This window comes from Hemicordylus capensis, chromosome 2 (assembly GCF_027244095.1).
Source record: "Hemicordylus capensis ecotype Gifberg chromosome 2, rHemCap1.1.pri, whole genome shotgun sequence".
In the NCBI taxonomy this organism is placed as follows: Eukaryota; Metazoa; Chordata; class Lepidosauria; order Squamata; family Cordylidae; genus Hemicordylus; species Hemicordylus capensis.
This window is the reverse complement of record NC_069658.1, coordinates 387400410-387419750: the sequence shown is the minus strand read 5'-3', so window position 1 is coordinate 387419750 and position 19341 is coordinate 387400410. Positions and strand designations below refer to the sequence as shown.

The 19341-nt window shown below is 42.4% G+C and overlaps 1 protein-coding gene across 1 annotated transcript in view; it reads right to left on the bottom strand.

Moving 5' to 3' along the window:
- Positions 1-2060: 2060 nt before the first annotated feature.
- LOC128343481 (myosin-1B) overlaps positions 2061-19341 on the bottom strand; it is a 29361-nt gene continuing 12080 nt past the window's right edge. The window contains exons 14-39 of the mRNA XM_053292612.1: positions 18971-19141; positions 17486-17792; positions 17295-17362; positions 16665-16752; positions 16443-16560; positions 16026-16149; positions 15798-15934; positions 15440-15695; positions 13878-14120; positions 13604-13780; positions 13373-13518; positions 13189-13279; positions 12709-13098; positions 12236-12362; positions 11856-11974; positions 11426-11622; positions 10891-11074; positions 10639-10804; positions 9951-10075; positions 9423-9731; positions 9125-9328; positions 8465-8590; positions 8207-8377; positions 6169-6273; positions 5938-6033; positions 2061-2349 (exon numbers count right to left, since the gene is read on the bottom strand). Of these exons, the coding sequence (XP_053148587.1) occupies positions 2194-2349; positions 5938-6033; positions 6169-6273; positions 8207-8377; positions 8465-8590; positions 9125-9328; positions 9423-9731; positions 9951-10075; positions 10639-10804; positions 10891-11074; positions 11426-11622; positions 11856-11974; positions 12236-12362; positions 12709-13098; positions 13189-13279; positions 13373-13518; positions 13604-13780; positions 13878-14120; positions 15440-15695; positions 15798-15934; positions 16026-16149; positions 16443-16560; positions 16665-16752; positions 17295-17362; positions 17486-17792; positions 18971-19141 (4401 nt within the window). The 3' untranslated portion in view covers positions 2061-2193. The remainder of the gene's footprint in view (positions 2350-5937; positions 6034-6168; positions 6274-8206; positions 8378-8464; positions 8591-9124; positions 9329-9422; positions 9732-9950; positions 10076-10638; positions 10805-10890; positions 11075-11425; positions 11623-11855; positions 11975-12235; positions 12363-12708; positions 13099-13188; positions 13280-13372; positions 13519-13603; positions 13781-13877; positions 14121-15439; positions 15696-15797; positions 15935-16025; positions 16150-16442; positions 16561-16664; positions 16753-17294; positions 17363-17485; positions 17793-18970; positions 19142-19341) is intronic.

Here is a 19341-nt window from a genome sequence, read left to right as displayed (position 1 = left end):
TGTGCTTACAGTTAGGGGTTCCAGTTGAGGTAAGCATGATGTTTAGCATTGGGTTTTGGTTAAAGGTTGGTGTTGGGGTTAGGGCTCAAACAAACATTTCTTGGATACTTTTACATCCAGAAATTCTGGACTTTGTGGTACAGGACACATACTTGCAAACTACAAGCCATTTTACTAGTAGAGGTATAAAAACTGTTTTCCTTCTTCTCAGATTGATTCTCTTCTGATACAACCTGCTACCAGCATGATCTTTGTTGTGAAAGCAAGTGCTGAGCTAGCATTAAGTTGTTTGCTGAGCAAATTGTTTCCTTAAATTTTTGCTTTCTAATATACAGTTTGCATTAGCTTATCATTCTGCCCACACACACTTCATGTATACCCCGAGCCTTTCCCTATTTAACTTATAGCCAGTGGTTTCTATAATTGCCATTGTACTTATTTTTTATTTACCACTAAATCATTAATACAGTTCTTAAAGAATGCTCAGGCAAGAGCTAGTCCTTTGGCAATATAAGATAAAAACTAAATAACAACATGCTATAAATAATTATTTTTGATATGTATCAGATACTTAGTTCAGGATCCATTAACAAACATTTTAATGGCACTAAACAAAATTTTTTAAAGGGCAATGTCAAAATGTATCTGTTTATTTAATAGGTCTTATATTTCCAGTTGACATTTTATGACTACTGATGATGTAGAAGGCTTATTTAGAACAGACTCATATTTCCGCCTCTTGAATCTTCATATCCTTGGCAACTGCATGGGCTGTTATGGATCAACCACAAGCCGAGCCATTTGTTAAGACACTGTGGCCATAATCCAACATAGACTGGGGTGTGTTCAATTAATTTATGTTCAATTAATTTATGTGCTCAACCTCACTTGAAGAGTAAGCCCAATTTGGGCTCACTAATTCTTAATCTTTTTGTCAAACTATTTGATTAAGTTCACCCTGGGCACCTTGGAGTTCAGAGATAGCTGATTTACACAACTCATGAAAATGCATTCTCTACATTCACTGTCTTCTTAGGTCCTTGTCTAGTTAGACAAATATGTCTGCATATTCTCATGGCCAATGAAAGCCCTCCCCACCCAGTCTTTGTATAGCTCCTGGATTCAGTGTAACCATGCAAATATGCTCTGCTAAACCCTATATAAACTAACCATGTATTATTATTTTTTAAAAAACCAAACCAAACCAAAACCTTTCCATCATAAAAAGAAGCCTAAGATGACTGAACTGTATAGGGACATAGTTACTATTCAGCATGGGGGACAAATGTCCGGGGGCCACCAGTGAATTGGGGCTGCCTGCCACCTCCCCTCCCCTGCTAGCATGCGGGCTCTTGTACCCCTGCACTGGAAGCCCCCTTTTACAATGCCTACCTTCAGAACATGAGCACTTCTGGCCACCTTGATGGATGTGCTCTGTGCCTGCCATTCTCTGGTGGAACCAATGTGGTCTGATGGCATCACTGAGCCATCATGGCCATAGTGGGCTCAGTGAGATGGAGCAATCCCAATCTCAGTGAGAACAGGTGCCCCCTTTAAGGCAGATGTGTTCTCTCTGGGATTGGGGCACCACTTCCTCACCAAGCTGCCACAGGCACACTGACACCATCAGGCTGTGTAGCCTCCACTGGAGAGCTGGAGAGCAGCCCCCTCTCTAGCTGGGGCCAAGCATGGCCATCAAGCTGCCAGAAGTGCTTGTGTCCCGACACACACCACCTGCCACCACTGCCCAGCGTGGGTGGGGCAGGGGGGCAGCCCATTTGCAAATCCCGTCCCAGCCCACCCCAACCTTGCCACACCCCAGTACTATATTCAGAAGCTGAGAACGAAGACTTAATTTCAGCTACAAGGAGACTCCAAATTCATAATGATTCGCTGATTATATACTGATGTTTCTGAGAGTTATCATATGTATTTACTGTCAGTGGAAAATGTGTTTGGAAATTCTCACATGTTAGGACAGAGTTAAGATTACCACCTAAAAAATCACAAATCCTACCAAGCCTCTAGCGCTGAAGCATTAAAAAGAAAAGCCACATCCATTTTTAGTATGCAAAGGTCTCTACAATCTTTATTTTCTAAGCATTGAGGAAAAATGAACAGTAATTACAGGAAGTGACAAAGAGTTTCACATTTTGCGCAGCTCTTCTGTCACTGTGCAGCTTCAGGGTGAGTTTACTCTTCACTTACAACAACCTTCTTGTGCACTTCTCGGGTCTTTACACGGAGTTTGTTGACCTGGGACTCTGCAATGTCAGCCCTCTCCTCAGCCTCTTCCAGCTCATGCTGAATCTTGCGGAACTTAGACAGGTTCACATTGGATTGTTCCTCCTGGAAACAGACAGATATATGAAACACCAAGTTCCTGCTTTTCAGCTAAACTGAATTCCTAGCAATCTTGACACAAATGGTGAAGGGTCAGGATTTCAATTTAAGACTGAGAAGGAATTGGTCAAGAAACACTTATCTCCCTTAAAGGAGTTCAAGTCTTCAGACCAGATTAATTGCATCCTAGGATACTAAAAGAACCTACTGATATATTCTCAGAAGTTCTATTATCTGAAAAATCTTGGAGACTGGGTAAGGTGCCACAAGGCATGCTAATGTTTCCCCAGTTTTCAAAAAAGGGGGAGAAGGAAGATCAGGGAAACTATATATGGTTGACTCCTCATCAAACTGAAGGGAGATTTTGATGAGACTCTGACTTGGGCCTGATAATCTTTAACATGTTTATCAATTACTTGGATAACATGGATGAATCCTCATCAAATTTACAGATAACACCAGGGGCACCATTAGGCATAGACCTGGGGGCCCAGGTCCATGTGTCTACTCTCCTAGAGGGACCCATGATTTTCCCAAAGGGAAAAGAGGGTCCCTTTTATATTTCCGAAATAACTTGGCCTAGAGTTCTGAAAACTGGCATAGATGTAGGGTAGTGGTGTGCACGGAACCGCAGAGGTGTGGCGCAACACCAGGGGGGTGGCTGTTTAAGGGCAGGGGAGGGCGTACTTACCCCTCCCGCTGCTTTTCCCCTACCAGCACTCCATTTTAACTGGAAGCCATGGAGCAGCAGCATACCTCCCTGCCGCCCCTTCCTGGCCGTAAGTGGTGGAAGTATAGCCAGCACGTGCGCCTGCTGCATGCGCCCGCCGCGGGCTCAGGAGTCTCTCCAGGATGCCCCGCATGCTTGCGCGGGGCATCCTGGAACTTCTGGGGGCCATGCATCCCCCGATCTCCGCAGCCCCTGCCAGCTCCGTGATGGAGCCAGCAGTCGTGTGGGCGGCCGGTCCGGCCACCCAGGGCTGCCTTTGGATCGTCTGTGGGGAGAGTGGGCTAAGGCTGCTCTCCCCGCAAACCCCCTTACAGCTCTTCACACTAATCGTGTGAAGAGCCTTGTAAAGTTCTGCACTTAGGCAAAAACATAAATTCAACTGCACAGGTATAGGATGGGGAGATATTGGGGTTTGAAAGTAGCACATGTGAAAAGGATTTTGGAAATTCAGTCTATCACAAGCTGAACATGAGTCAGCACTGAGATGCAGCTGCAAAAAAAAAAAAGGCTAATGCCATTTTAGGCTGCATTAATGAAATCATAATTCCCAAGTCACAAGACATAATAGTACTAATCAGAATTCATCTGGAATACTCTGTCCAGTTCTGAATAATGCACATAGATATAGAGAAAAAGAGATTCAGGGAAAGCAATGAAGATGGTCAGAGGGTTGGAAAACATGCCCTATGAGGAAAGGTGAAGCAACTGGGTATGATAGCCTGGAGAAGAGAAGCCTGAAGGGTGACATGATAACATTCTTCAGATGCCCATGAAGCTACCAAATAGAAGAGGGCAAATATCTAATGGGCTCTAAGTTACAGGAAGGTAGATTTCAGTTGAACATTAATTAGGAGACATTTCCTAAGAACAGTGCAACCAGTTTCTGCGGGGAGGTCTTCATGCAGAGGCTGCACAGCTCTGGATTTCCTGCATCTGGCAGACAGTTGGACTAGATGGCCTAGAAGGGCCCTCTCTATTATTCATTCATTCATTCATTCATTCATTCATTCATTCATTCAAGATGCCACCCTTCCAGAAAATGGCTCAGGGCGGTTTAAAACAAAATGAAAACAATTAAAACCAGTTAATTAAAATCAAAACTATAAAAACAGAATAAAACCAATTAAACATTCAAACAGTTAAAAACCCTGGAAAAGCAGGGCAAACATTTAAAACCATTTAAAACAGTTTTCAACAATTTAAAAACCCTGGAAGGCCAGGCCAAACAGATAAGTTTTAAGATGCATAGGGACATAGGGACATAGGAAGCTGCCATATACTGAGTCAGACCATTGGTCTATCTAGCTCAGAATTGTCTTCACAGACAGGCAGCAGCTTCTCCAAGGTTGCAGGCAGGAATCTCTCTCAGCCCTATCTTGGAGAAGCCAGGGAGGGAACTTGGAACCTTCTGCTCTTCCCAGAGCGGCTCCATCCCCTAAGGGGAAATATCTTACAGTGCTCACACTTCTAGTCTCCCTTTCATATGCAACCAGGGCGGACCCTACCTAGCTAAGGGGACAAGTCATGCTTGCTACCACAAGACCAGCTCTCTTCTCTATTCCTGCAGAGTGGAGCTGTAGTGCAGCTGTTCTTTCCACCCACTGGCACACCCAATAATCCAAACGTGAAGTTGTAAATTCATATATGCCCAATGCATGTAGGACATGCCTGATTAGCAAGTGCCTTAGCCTACAGCAGGGGTTCTCTAACCCCCAGATGTGATTGGCCTACAACAACAGATGTGATTGGCCTACATCACGCCCTGCCATAATGGCTGAAGGCCACTGCGGCTGGGGATAATGGGAGTTGTAATCCAACAGCATCTCGGAACCCAGGTTTGAGAACCCCTGACCTAGAGCAGTGATTCATACAGAGACACACAGGGCAGCCTCCTAGAGAGCAGGTAATTCTGCTTCAGTGAACCAATCAGGGCCGACCCAGCAGAATTACCTGCCTCCAGCAAAGGCTAATTAGGAGGCAAGGCCAGCGCAACTGATCATGCACAACACACAAGTAACTTTCTCCGTGAGTGGGAACTTCAATTTCAAAGGAATCTTTCAATCTATTCCTTGTAACACACCATCATATTGTAACTTGTGGTCTGAAAATGCATGGTGCACTATTTCTAAATATGGAGAATCCAAGGAAGGACACCCACTCTCACACACACAACATATATACTTCTTTGTCCAGCTAAATCAGTAAATAAAAGACTTTTTTAAAAAATGTAAGCAACTGTATTTCCAACTGTACTTTCCTCTCCTTTTAGGAAACATGCCATGACAGGACTCCAGAAAACAGGGATGGAACTGTAGCTGTGTCACAGAGCAGCTGCTCTGCATGGAGAAGGTTCCAGGTTCAATCCCTGGCATCTCCAGGTAGGCTTGGAAACTCCTGTCTGAAACTCTGCAGCGCTACTACCAGCCAATCTAGGCAATACTAAGTGAGACAGACCAATGGTAGGGATGTGCACGGAACCGCGGCAGGGGTCTCCCTTTTAGAGCGGGGGCATAGATTTATGTGCATCTATCCACCCCCAGCACAGGACCTCCAGTGACTGTTGCTGGTGTCTTATCTTATGTTTATTTTTAGAATGTGAGCCCTTTGGGGACAGGGAGCCATCTTATTTATTTATTATTTCTCTGTGTAAACCTCCCTGAGCCATTTTTGGAAGGGTGGTATAGAAATCGAAGAAATAATAATAATATCCCTCTGTAAATTCACTTGGTTTATATGTAATGTGGACTGTGTTCTGCTTAAAATGAAACTTCTTTATTCAATCATCTAGTATTGTTGGTGCAATATTTTGTAGCACATGAATTACACTGCAGAAATTTTTGCAATATATTTTACATGATACTTACAGCCTCCTCAGCTTGTCGCTTGTAGGCTTTCACTTTGAGCTGTAGTTTATCCACCAAGTCCTGGAGCCTCAGAACATTCTTCCGGTCTTCCTCAGACTAAAAACAAAAAGGTATTTAAAGAAAGGAGAGAGTGAGTTCATACACATGATACTGACCGGTACTTGATTGTTTTACTCTCAAATATTCATTTTCCTAAAAGCATTTGAATGTAAAAGAAACATCCATAGTCACCTGGTAGGTTAGTTCCTTTACTCGTCTCTCATACTTTCGCACACCTTTGATAGCCTCAGCACTGCGCTTCTGTTCATTCTCAAACTCAGATTCCAGCTCACGGACCTGAAATAAAATAATGATGATATTTTCATTGTAGCTGTATCCTGTCAACTTAGATGCCTACTAGCTGTGGAAATTTGTATGGAAACATCGCTGTAGCTGAATGGCTACATGGGTGTCAGCCACAACTTTCCTTCCTAGCTGTTTTTGCCCCATGTTTCTTTCTCTTGGCCTCATCTCCACCCTTTCTTTATTACCTGGAATCCTTGCAAGCTGCCTTATTGGTTGGTTGGTTGGTTGGTTGGTTCCTTCCTTCCCTCCTTCCTTCCAGTTCTAGCCTGTCACTAGTCATGCTAGAAAGATGCCCACTAAATCTTTCAAATCTTTGGGAAACTGCCCCTGCATTCCCAAGTCCTGCTCTGTCACACTTATGTTTTCAGATGATAGCTGTGCTAGTTATGCTAATCTCTTTATGCCAACATACATTTTTGACATTTTGCTTCCAGTCCAGCTAAACCTAGCAGTCTTTGACTCTTGCCTTACAATGAAGTGTGCTGGTTACTAGGCATGAAAATAGGTCTGAGGGTGAAGGTTGGAGTAATGACTGCTAATTTCACAAAGGCACTGATGGCTCCCTAAGGCAGTGATCCTCACTATTCTTCAAGCAGAGGGCCACTTTGGCAACAAAAAAACCACCTTCAATATGACAGCTAGGCCTGTGTGAAGCCAAATACTAATAAAGGCCTGATGGATCATGCCCAAGGCCTATCTAGTCCAGCATCCTGTTTCACATAGTGGCCCACCAGATGCCTCTGGGGAGCCCACGAGCAAGAGGTGAGGGAATGCCCTCAGAGGTGCTCTTACCCCTAGACTTCTGGGCAGAAGTCCAGGTCCTCCACACAGCCTCGGGGGCCCCAAATCCTGTCTATCCTGGGTGGTGTGGTTGCCGATCCATGACTATGACGTGCACTGGGCAGCTGAGCATGAGCTCTGCTTTAATGACAGAGCAGAGAGTGGGGAATGAAATATGTGGGGTGGGAATATGTTAAGTAGCGTGTTGAAATGTTTCTGCGAATGCATATTTGCATAAATGTACCTGTTTTCTATTCTTACGTTCTTGTGAGTTCAATTGCTGTTTGTGCCCTCAGAGCCCACATGTTAAAAATTTGGCATGTGTCATGTGTCATGGAGTGTGTGTAGGGGGGTGATGCTTAACTTGCAGCAGCGGGGGTGGGGGTTGCTCCAAAGGCCTTAGGTCCAGGCTCCAAAATGACTTAGGTGTGCTCCTCTGCGTGCCCTCGGTCCTGCTGTTGCTCCCCTGCAAGTGGTATTTAAAGGCATCCTGCCTCTGAGGCTGGAGGTGGCCTATAGCCACCAGACTCCTCACAGCCTGCCTGTCATCGCATGGAGGCAACCATTCCCACTGAACTCACCTCCGCACAGTGCTGTGTTTTTCCCAGTGTAGTCCTTCCCAGAATTCCATGTGAGCTATCCAAGATGGCACTGCAGTTCAATAGGGCTCTGTTTCTCTTTAAATGTCCCCCTCCAGCACCGGAGAAAGCACAGCACTATGCAGGGGTGAGTGTGGTGGGAACTCCGTGCAGTGCTGCCGGGGTGGGGGAGCTAAATGGAGTATTACACTTCAGCTGAAGCTTTGCACAGGCCTATTAGGGAGCCACACTGAGGAGAGTTGCCACTGGCTTGTGAGCCTTGCAATGAAGGAAACTGTCTTAACTCAACAGAAAAGCAATGCTATGCCATGGTTGTTAAGTAGAAGAGCTTTTCGATGGGCTCTCTTCCAGGTGAAACATTTCTGATTCACCAAAACCAGTTCATTAACAACACCTCCTTCTGAACATTCAGATGGTACCTCTCCCACCTGCATGGGCAAAGTGGTTCAGGAGAAGAAGTGGATGGACAGAGTTACAGAGATGTGGGAAGTTATTGTACAAGGTTCAGCATGCACAGAAGCTGCCCATATACGAGGTATACACACTCTGGCCTCCAGTTTCTGGATCTGTTTTTTCCCTCCTTTCAGTGCCAGCTGCTCTGCCTCATCAAGACGGAGTTGCAGGTCCTTTACAGATTGATCCAGATTCTTCTTCATCCTCTCTAGATGTGCACTGGTATCCTGCTCCTTCTTCAGCTCCTCTGCCATCATGGCTGCCTAACAATAAGAGAACCAGACAAGTTATGAAAGCAGTCCAATCTGTGAACAGAACAGTATTTTAAAAGGAAATTTCCTCAAACTCACATCAGTGATGGCCTTCTTGGCCTTCTCTTCTGCATTGCGTGCTTCCTGAATTGTCTCCTCCACTTCACTTTGGATTTGGGCAATATCTGTTTCCAGCTTTTTCTTGGTGTTGATCAAGCTGGTGTTCTGTTTAAAAATAATTAAAAGTGAAATTTAAGTATTGCCCAAAGTGCCATTTCTTTAGCATAACCATTCCTTAAAGAGAATCTCTCTATGGTTAATAGGCAGACAATAGACAAAACTATGGTAATTTCCCCAATTCTCTTGTTGGAGTCTTCAAAGATCCCCAAAGAAGCCTATCAGATGACAATACTTAACATTTACATTCCAATATCTAGCACATTTTGCCTTGTGCAGGCTTTGTAGATATGAAGAGTCCTTGGGCGGTTTTTGACCATATGACAACATTTCTGTCTCAAAACAAAATAAGAAGCAGAAAATGTAGCCAATGACATATGAAAATATACACATGTGTATCAACAGTTATTAGACAAGTTGGACAATAAACATTGGCTATTTGAGGAACACAGACATAACTTATTGGTCTGGAACTTATTTGTCTAGAACAGAACATATTGGTCTGTTCTATGTAGCAGTGTTACTGGATAGCCCATGTCCTTTCTGGGGCATTTAAAAGCACATTATAAAATAGTAGCTGACCTGTGTATGGAGGAGTTGCACGCGTTCACTGGCATCCATCAGCTCTTGTTCAGCCACTTTCCTGCCCCTCTCTGTCTGTTCCAGCGCTGCCCGGAGCTCCTCAATCTCAGCCTGCATCAGATTAGCTCTGCGCTCAACCATGGCCACTTGTTCCTTCAGGTCTTCCTGGCTCCTCAGAGCATCATCCAAATGTATCTGGGTATCCTGTGAAACAGTATTGAAATATTATTGAGTGGAAATCAGCATTCATTGCACAATAATAATTGCAACTGTTTCCTGAATACAGAAATATGTGTACCTTGAGGATCCCTTGTGTGTTTCTAAGGTTCTTTTGTGCCTCAGCAGCTTGGCGGTTAGCATGGCTCAATTGGATTTCCATTTCATTTAGGTCTCCTTCCATTTTCTTCTTAAGCCTCAGGGCATCGTTCCTGCTCCTAATCTCAGCATCCAGTGTGCTCTGCATGGAATCCACTACTCTCAGGTGATTCCTCTTCAGCTGATCAATTTCCTCATCCTTTTCTGCAATCCTCCTGTCAATGTCAGACTTCACCTGGTTGAGCTCAAGTTGAATGCGAAGGATTTTGCCTTCTTCATGTTCCAGTGAGGCCTTAACAAAACAGTTATTAAAACTTGATAAAGGGTAATCTTCTATTATTATTATTATTTGAAATCATATTCAGTAGGAAAACCCTAACAATCAGTAGCTGTATGCACTGTATATCTGTTGCTATTGAGACAAAACAGAGGAAGCAGTGATTAGAGCTAATAGCATTTTGGTCTTCTGAATTCTCCCACAAAATAAATCTAGATATAATGGCATATGTACCTCAGCTTCTTCTAGAGCAGTCTGCAGATCATTTTTCTCTTGTTCAATCTGCTTCTTTACTTTCTCCAGTTCATGGATAGCTTTTCCTCCCTCAGCAACCTGTTCCGTGAGGTCAGATATCTCCTCTGTTGGTTTACAAGAAAAATATCAGGTAGATAGCACAACAGAAATCTTCCTTGTTGAATTACACACAGCATGCAAAATGTGCAGTGCAGTCCACAGTAATTAATACCAATGAAAGTGTTGCCATTTATTTGAAAGAAGGGATTGGGTTACACCCAGCAATAGATAATTGCATACAAAATTAGGAAGGAGAGCTGGTCTTGTGGTAGCAGCAAGAATTGTCCCCTTTGCTAAGCATTCATATGGTTTGTATTTGAATGAGAGACATCTGTTAGCACTGTAAAATATTTCCCTTAAGGGATGGAGCCGTTCTGGGGACAACATCTGCATGCTTGCATGCAGAAGGTTCCAAGTTCCTTCCCTGGCATCTCCAAGATAGGGCTGAGACTCCTGCCTGCAACCTTGGAGAAGTTGCTGCCAGTCTGTGCAGAAAATACTGAGCTAGATGGACCAGTGATCTGACTTGGTATATGGCAGGTTCCTATGTTCCTAAAATAAATGGAAGGTTCCTATTACAAACATCGGAAGACAGAGCCGAACAACTATGTAAAAATTATAGTCTTACGTTGGAGATTCTTGTTCTCGCGCTTCAAGGTTTCTAGCTGATCCAATGATTCCTCATATGCATTCTTCATTTTAAAGAGCTCTGTGCTGAGAGAGCGAGATTCCTTCTGGGAGGCTTCCAGTTCAGACTGGGTTTCCTCATATTTCTGTTTCCATTCTGCCAGAATCTGTGAAATATCAACATTGAGATATTAGTACTAAAGAATGCTCAGTAGGTAGTACCTATTCTATTAAGGTTGGAGCCTGTTACTACCTTATCAAAATTCTTCTGCTTCTTGTCTAGAGCAGCACAGGCTGCATTGGACCTTTCCACATCAATCATCAAGTCCTCCACTTCATTCTGCAACCTCTGCTTTGTCTTTTCAAGGGAAGCACATTTGGAGTTCACAGCCTCAACATGTTCCTCAGCATCCTGCAGACGCTGAGCAAGCTTTTTCCTGATAGAATATAAACACAGTGCTCATTATGAGTGAAAAATCTAATTCTACCATATGCAGTTCTTTATTGTCAGTGATTGCAATAATTATCTTCAGTGTATCTGATGAAAATGGGTATGTATGGCAAATGGCCATACACAGACCTCTATATACTGTAAATACACAAAACTGTGACCTAGTCAAACTAACCCCAGATTAAACAACATAAAAACATGTCCTCTCTAAATTATTCTAATCCCTCTGCCAAGTAGCTGGTCCTGTAAATGCATGTAGATCTCCAGTTCTACCCACCAAACCATGTGTTTGGTAAAACCCTACAAAGCAATCATTGTTCCCACCCTTTGTACATACTTGGCCTCCTCCAGTTCCTCAGTCCGTTGAATGGCATCCGTCTCATATTTAGTTCTCCACTGGGCAACCTCACTGTTGGCCTTGGACAGGGCACGCTGGAGCTCAGCCTTGGCTTCCTGCTCCTCTTCATATTGTTCTCGAAGGAGATCACAGTCATGACGAGCAGATTGCAAACCGTGGGCCAGTGCATTCTTAGCCTACAGAATTAACAGTATTGTTGATTATGTAAACATTTAGAGCAACCTCCACAACAAGAAAACTATCCATCCACAGAATGATCTCTCAGAACAAGTGAGCACAGGGAGAGTGGAATGGATAAAGCATTAATAAATATACAACCAAGGAAAGCAGTGAGAAAGCAGCAGCCAGGTTTTCCAGCACATTTTGTCATGAAAGACAATAAAAGACACTTTCATTAAGAAATTCACACCTTTATCTCTTCCTCAAGTTGTCTCTTCAGTTCTTCAATTTGCTGAGTAAAAGCTTGCTTGCCCCTGGAGAGCTGGGAAATCAAAGCATCTTTTTCATCTACCTGTCGTGAGAGTTCACCTGAAGCAGAAAATATGTAATAGCATTTAACAGAAATGAATTGGAAAATTGCATTATAATCATGATCTAAAATGGAGCCAATTTAATCAGGAAATTTCTTTTGCTTAAGTAACAAGTTCAGGCAATTATTTAATATAATAACAGGGTTCCTAGAAGGCATATTTAGCAGCAAAGTAGATATTTATATTATCTAGGACAAGTGATGTCCTTCTTATGGATATGTCCAGCATCTGTGTGTTAAATCATTCGCTTAAGTCTTACCTGCTTCTGTCTGCAGACGAGCTCTTTGAGCGTTCAGGTCATTAATAGTACGCTGATGCTCTTCCTCCTTTGTCTTAAGCTCACTGAGCTGATCTTCTAGGGTCCGGCACATCTTTTCAAGATTGGCCTAAATGTGAAACGAAGAATAGCATTAGCTGACTCAGTTGTGGTTTAAATTCACAGTATATATTTCATAAGGAATTTGTTTATGAAGAAAGCCTTTTGTGTGATGTAGTTTAACTCCATAAGGATATAGTACTGGAGAGTGAGGAATGTTTTGACAAAGGAAAAAGAATCCCGGGCGGTGGCAGGCAGCCCTGAATACATTAACCTCATTATATCTACAGAATATTATAAAGATTTCTCTAATTTTCATGGATGATGAAATATTTAAAAAGTCACAATCCAGTCCAGCATAAAACTACCCAACTACACCAATATATTTACAGAGTTTCCAAACACCAGAAGCATACCTTGGTTTTGGAGACAGACTCCATGTTGCTAGCAAGGTCATCAATCTCCATCTTCAGCTCACTCTTCTCCTTCTCCAATTTCTGCTTCACGCGTTGCAGGTTATCAATTTGTTCTCCAAGTTCAGCTGCACTGTCTGCATGCTTCTTACGTAAGGCAGCAGTTGTAGCTTCATGCTGCAGAGTGGCCTCTTCAAGGTCCCGACGCATCTTCTGGAATTCTGCCTCACGTTTCTTGTTCATCTCAATCTGAGCTGCGGTTGCCCCACCAGCTTCCTCCAGCCGCTCACTGATCTCTTCAAGTTCTCTGGAGAGGTCAGCCCGCTGCTTCTCTGCTTTGGCCCGAGATGCACGCTCAGCCTCAATCTCTTCTTCAAGTTCCTCAATACGGGCCTAGAGAGCGACATCCTGATATTAGAAATCTACACTTTCCCCCCAGATAAATTCATTCCCCCAGCAGGAAGGGAGCCACGTGTAACTTGCCTGTAACTCCTTGATCTTCTTCTGAAGCTGGGAGCCCAAGGCCTGCTCATCTTCAATTTTGCTTTGGAGCTGGCTGATTTCAAAGTCTTTCCTTTTCACAACAAAACACATTGTATTAGACTACAAAACAAAATGCTATGAGAGCTGTGTGGGACAAAGACCTCCCACATGAGAACATACTTACTTCTTAAGCTTTTCATCCAGCTGCTGCTTATCATTCTCCAAATCCATTAGGGATTCCTGAGACAGCTTCAGATCCCCTTCAAGCTTCCTCTTGGCCCTTTCAAGGTCCATGCGGAGCTTCTTTTCTTGCTCCAGAGACCCTTCAAGCTGAAGAGAAAAAGGTCATAAAGACTCTGCCCCAAGAGCAACATCTTCACCTGAGAGCTGCTTTTCTCCATGTTGTTTTGCTTACATCATCCACTTGCTGCTCTAGCTTGGTCTTTGCTTTGGTCAGAGTATTCACTTTGTCCTCCTCTGCCTGCAGGTCATCCAAGGTCTGTTGATGGGCCTCTTGGAGGGCTTTCTTTTCCTTGGTCAGTTTGGCAATGGTCTCATCCAAGACTGCCATCTCTTCAGTGAGGTTTTTCACCTTTTAGAAGCAAACCAAAGATTCAAATATCATGATACCCTCCAGTGACAGCACACCATTCTATTTCTTGCAGGTTTAGACATATTCTGCTCAGTACCTTGTTTTCTGTGGCATGTTTCTCCTTTTCAACCTTGGCCAGTGTTAATTCCAGGTCATCAATGTCTTTCTTCAGCTCTGAGCACTCGTCTTCCAGTTTCCTCTTTTTGGCTGTCAGCTCAGCATTCATTTCTTCCTCATCTTCTGCTCGTTCAGTCAGCTCCTTAATTTTCGCTTCCAGCTGGATTTTGGTTTTGATCAGCTGGTCGCATCTCTCCTCAGCATCTGCCAAGCCATCAGCTTCCTAAAATGAAAGGAATTTTTTAAAGTACCTTTCCTCCACTAATGTTTTGTTTTTCACCACTTCCCCTTTTGTAAAGGTGTTTCACACAAATTGTCAGAAAAGGCTCTTTAAAAACAAAGAGCTACATACTATATCTAGATCTGCTGATTTGGGATTCAAATACAGTCTTCATTGTGCTTGATGAACTATACTAATAGCCTGGATTTCTACACATACATGATGACATACATATTACTATATATAGATACTGTATAATTTTGGTAAATGCCTAATTAATTCCAAACATTCCCAGTGGCATTCCCTTTAGTGTTTGAATTCCTTTTCTCCAACTACCAAGCATAGTGTCATTGCCCTCTTATCAATAAATATACAAGGCAAGATTCTTTAGAGTTTAAGGGCACAACTTTATTAATTTAATGTTGACAATGTCCCAATATCAAGAGAAGCCCCAGGCAAATTACCCTGAGTCATGAAACCTCTACGGAATGGCAGGAACCATGATTTTGTGACAAACCATATGCATTAAGCGTAATAAATTTTGTCCAGCCACCCTTCAACTTGCACTGTACCTGCTGTTATGACCAAGGACCTAGCTAACTATGGAGAACAGTTGCTGGCATGATTTATTATTTATTTATTTATTTATTCAATTTCTATATACCGCCTCTCCAAAAATGGCTCAGGGCGGTTTACACAGAGAAATAATAAATAAATAAAATGGATCCCTGTCCCCAAAGGGCTGACAATCTAAAAAGAAACACAAGATAGACACCAGCAACAGTCACTGGAGGTACTGTGCTGAGGGTGGATAGGGCCAATTACTCTCCTCCAGCTAAATAAAAGAGAATCACCATGTTAAAAGGTGCCTCTTTGCCAAGTTAACAGGGGTTCCCAAGCAAGCAGGGGTTGATGAGGGGAAATTGCCTAACTTGTCCTTTTCATTTCAATGAGACTACTTTAATTAATTATCTTGATCATGTCAGTTTTTGAGCCATCATGAGGCAGGAAGAACAAACAAACCAAAAACCACCCCGATCATTGGGCAATTCAATGAGGCAAAATTCCCACCCAGCCCTGCAAAGGATGACCAGATGAAACCCAAACTCTTCTCCACAGAGGGAGGGAAGCATGTTTCTCAAAGTGTTTGGGCAGGAGAGAGGTCTGATGGCTCGATGGCTCTGCCTATCCAAATCCTGTACTAATCAAATAACCCCACCAGCTTTTATCAGAGAGTGATGGGGCAAATCAGAAAACCCTACAGGTATTGGATGGGCAGCATCAATAGAACAAAAGTGTATAATGTCATCAATTATTCTTACAGACTGGACTTGGAGCTGCAAGTCATTTTTTTCTTGCATCAGAGACACCATTTTTTCTTCTAGTTCCTTGCGTTTAGCCTCGGATTTGGCAAGATCATCCTTGGTTTTCGCAAACTCTTCCTTCATGGTAGCCATCTCCTTTTCTGACTCAGCACTCTTCAGAAGAGGCTTAATCTTGAAGTACAGCTTCATCCACGGCCAGTGTTTTACATTCATGAATGAACGGACGCTATACTGAATGGTAAAAATAGCCTCTCTGCCAACAAAGTTAAGACATATATTAAATGGCGCTGTAAATACAGAACCAACAAACTCAACACTTCAGTGGTTATTTTCTAACTAACTGCAAAGGCTATACCTTCTTTCCAACATTTTCTTGTACTCCACCCTTGCTAAGAAGCCACGGCACATAGCTTGTGTACGTGTTATCAGCTGAGCTAACTTGTCATCTCGCATCTCCTCTAGAAGACCCAAAAGCCCAGCTTTGAAGAACACCTGGAGAAAGAAAGGTTACAGAATGTAACTTCCACTGTCTACATTTAAAAAACAAACAAACAAACATGCTTACAACACAGACACTCTATACCTTGGTGTGTCCAAATCTATACTGGGTATGATCAATATCTATGGATCCAAGAAGCTTCTCTGAAGCTTTCTTGCTGTCAATGAACTGGCCCTCTGGGATTGCACTTGCATTTAAAACTTTGTATCTGTCATAGAAAACAAAAGATGCAGATGTTTTGCTATTAAATCCATCTGTTTTATGACCAATAATCCACTATGGCTATTTTACTGGAAGCAATTTCATGGAAATATTGGACATAAAAATGAACCTTACTGATTGTTAGAAGCTATTTAAACATCTTTAGGTAAGGTGAGATTGCAAGAAAATGGTTCAAAATCTACCCTTCCCTCTTCATGAATCTAATCTTCAAAGCAGATTTAAAATTAAGAACGCGCATGAAATGAGCAGAATAGAGCTCTAGATGAGGGCTAAACCAACCTCTGCTTGAAATCACCATAAATTATCCTGCTAGGGAATCCCTTTCTACAAATGCGGATGCCTTCCAAGACACCATTACATCTCAACTGATGCAGTACGAGCTCGTGATCCATGGCACCTTTAAAAAAAAGTGTAGAAAATCACACCAAGCTGTATAATAGAGGGAGCCAAATACCATCACACCCACACGCACATATATATCTTTATACCACAATGACTTACCAGGTGTTTTTGTTTCATTAGGAATGATGCAGCGCACAAAGTGGGGGTGAGTGCTTCTTAAATTCGACATCAGCTTGTTTAAGTTCTCCTGTAGGATCAGATGCAAACATTTGGGGCAACAGTTGAAATAAGATATGTGTGCATGCAGTGGAGAACCATGCACACACACACATTAGCAATGGGGAAAAATACATTGTATGCATTGTATTGATGTTGCAAATGAAAATGAGATTAAAAGTAAGGCTTATTTCAAGCCCCTAACACGTATAACCAAAGCTTTGTTTGATATTTAGGCTACAGTCATTTGCACTACCAGTGAAACAAGATGCTGCTCAAATTTAATAGCAGTGCACCTATGATGACAACATCAAACAAAGTTCCGGTTGTATGTATTGTGGGGAGAGGAGAGGAACACTCCCAAGTGCTATTTCACATTGAAACTCCTGATTGTGTAATCCTTTGGATTTAATCCAGATTAATAAACAATACAGCAGCATACAATCACATCTTTTAGACAAAGTAGAAATTGAAGCATGTCAACATATACTAAATAGGCATAGGGAAATAGGCATTTCATGAGGCATTTTGCAGTCCTTGCACAGCAAAGAGTGTGAAAGGATTATATCTTACCCTAAAAAGAGCAGAGACTGTCTGGAAGGAAGAACCCTTCTTCTTAGCAGCCTTCTTGCTGCCGCCCTCTGAAATTCACATGAAAAATATTTAAATGGGCCCTAGATGTATTAAATATGAATAATTTTTCCTGCAAAAGAAACATCTATTTATGTATGAATCAGTCATAGTATTAATTCTACAGCCATTACCAGCATCTGCAGGGCGATCGGCAAAGAGTAAAGCTAGAGTCTTCATGGATGATTTCTGATACAGCCCCACAACAGTTTCATTCAAGGGGTCCTTGTTCTTCTCTAGCCATCCAGTGATGTTGTAATCCACAGTGCCAGCATAGTGTACCAAGGAGAAGTGAGCCTCAGCCTTGCCTTTGGCAGGCTTGGGTTTCTGGAAGTTGTTGCTCTTGCCAAGATGCTGGTCATAGAGCTTGTTCTTGAAAGATACATCAGTTGCCTTGGGGAACATGCATTCCTCTTCTAGGATGGAGAAGATGCCCATAGGCTGATGGGAACAATAACAATTATGAGAGAGTTAGAAATCACCCTCTTGGAAACATAGGGCCTACAAGGTGATCCCCTTTGGTCAACAAAGAGTTTTTTCCAGGGAGATGCCAAGAATAAATTGAAAATACAGTATGCACGCAATATCAATATTTATTTTTTTGTTATGAGAACTAGATAATCTAGCTATGGTGGTAAGCTGAATTACTGAACAGAGTGCTGTTATGCAGGCATATATATGTCAATTTTATTTATTCTTGGACTGTTTTCCACATAAAATCCATTCCATCATCATCATCATCATCATCATCATCATCTACAAGATATCTAGAATAACTAAGTCTCAGCCAACATTCCACCTTAAAACTGTGTACAAGAAGCAAAGGGATGCAATAAAGCATTTTTTAAAAAATTCCAAAAAACAACAAAGGGCTTTTGCAGGGAGGGGAGAGAAGTGAAAATGACACACCCCATCCCCAAGTGCTGCCTTGTAGCACAAGCATTCAGGGCAGCTAGTTTACTAGCCCCTTGCAAGGATGGAGCTCTTTCCCCGCTTTTCTAACGCTGTATAACATGCCAGCCACTGCCTTTAATGAAATGTGATTGTTTTAACTTTTGGATTGTTAATCACTTTGAATTTCCCTTTGGGGAAAGAGAAGTGGGATATACATGTTATATAAATAAATAATCAATGCTGCCAGGGTGCCCATGACACCCGAACAGCCACATTCTGCACAGCACTAAGTACCACAATTGATAAAATGGGAGAAAAGTCAAATTTCCCCATCAAGCATTGGGAAACTGTAATTCCTTGCAACAAATGTGCTACTATCTGGCAATTTACCTGTATCCCATTCAACAACTGAATTTCAACAGCACAATTTTCCATGAAAAAAATTGTGCATGGGAGGCTTCAAGTACAGAACGGAGATAAGACCACATGGTCTAAAAATTCTATGGGCATAATCCAATCACTTTCCACACCCTCCCTACCCCTTCTGATATACACTGCTCTGTGAACAGGAGACTCCTCACACCAACTCCTTTGTTGTCCTCTCCAAAACGGAGCCCTGCATTCACAGGAGGACTGCGTACTCTGAAAGGTGCACGTAGAGGACTCTACGACGTGGAGCCCAACAACTAAAACATTTTAGAACATATTAAGTATCTGTACTGCACCTTCTCAATGAGTTCAATGCAGGCAGCCAAGTCCATTCCAAAATCAATGAACTCCCATTCAATCCCTTCTTTCTTGTATTCTTCCTGCTCCAGCACAAACATGTGGTGGTTGAAAAACTGTTGCAGTTTCTCATTAGTGAAGTTGATGCACAGCTGCTCCAGGCTGTTGTACTAGAAAAAGAAGAGACTTGACTTATTTTTAATAATAAGTTCAATAACCTACCCAAGGGTATTGAAATAATAATATTTTGTTGTTGTTGTTGTTGTTAAGTGCCCCAAAATCCCTACAGCAGGTTGAACCTTCCTTTATTCTTCTTACAAGATATTTATAAGCACTTGTCCACAGTCTGCACTACTTAACTCAACTTTTA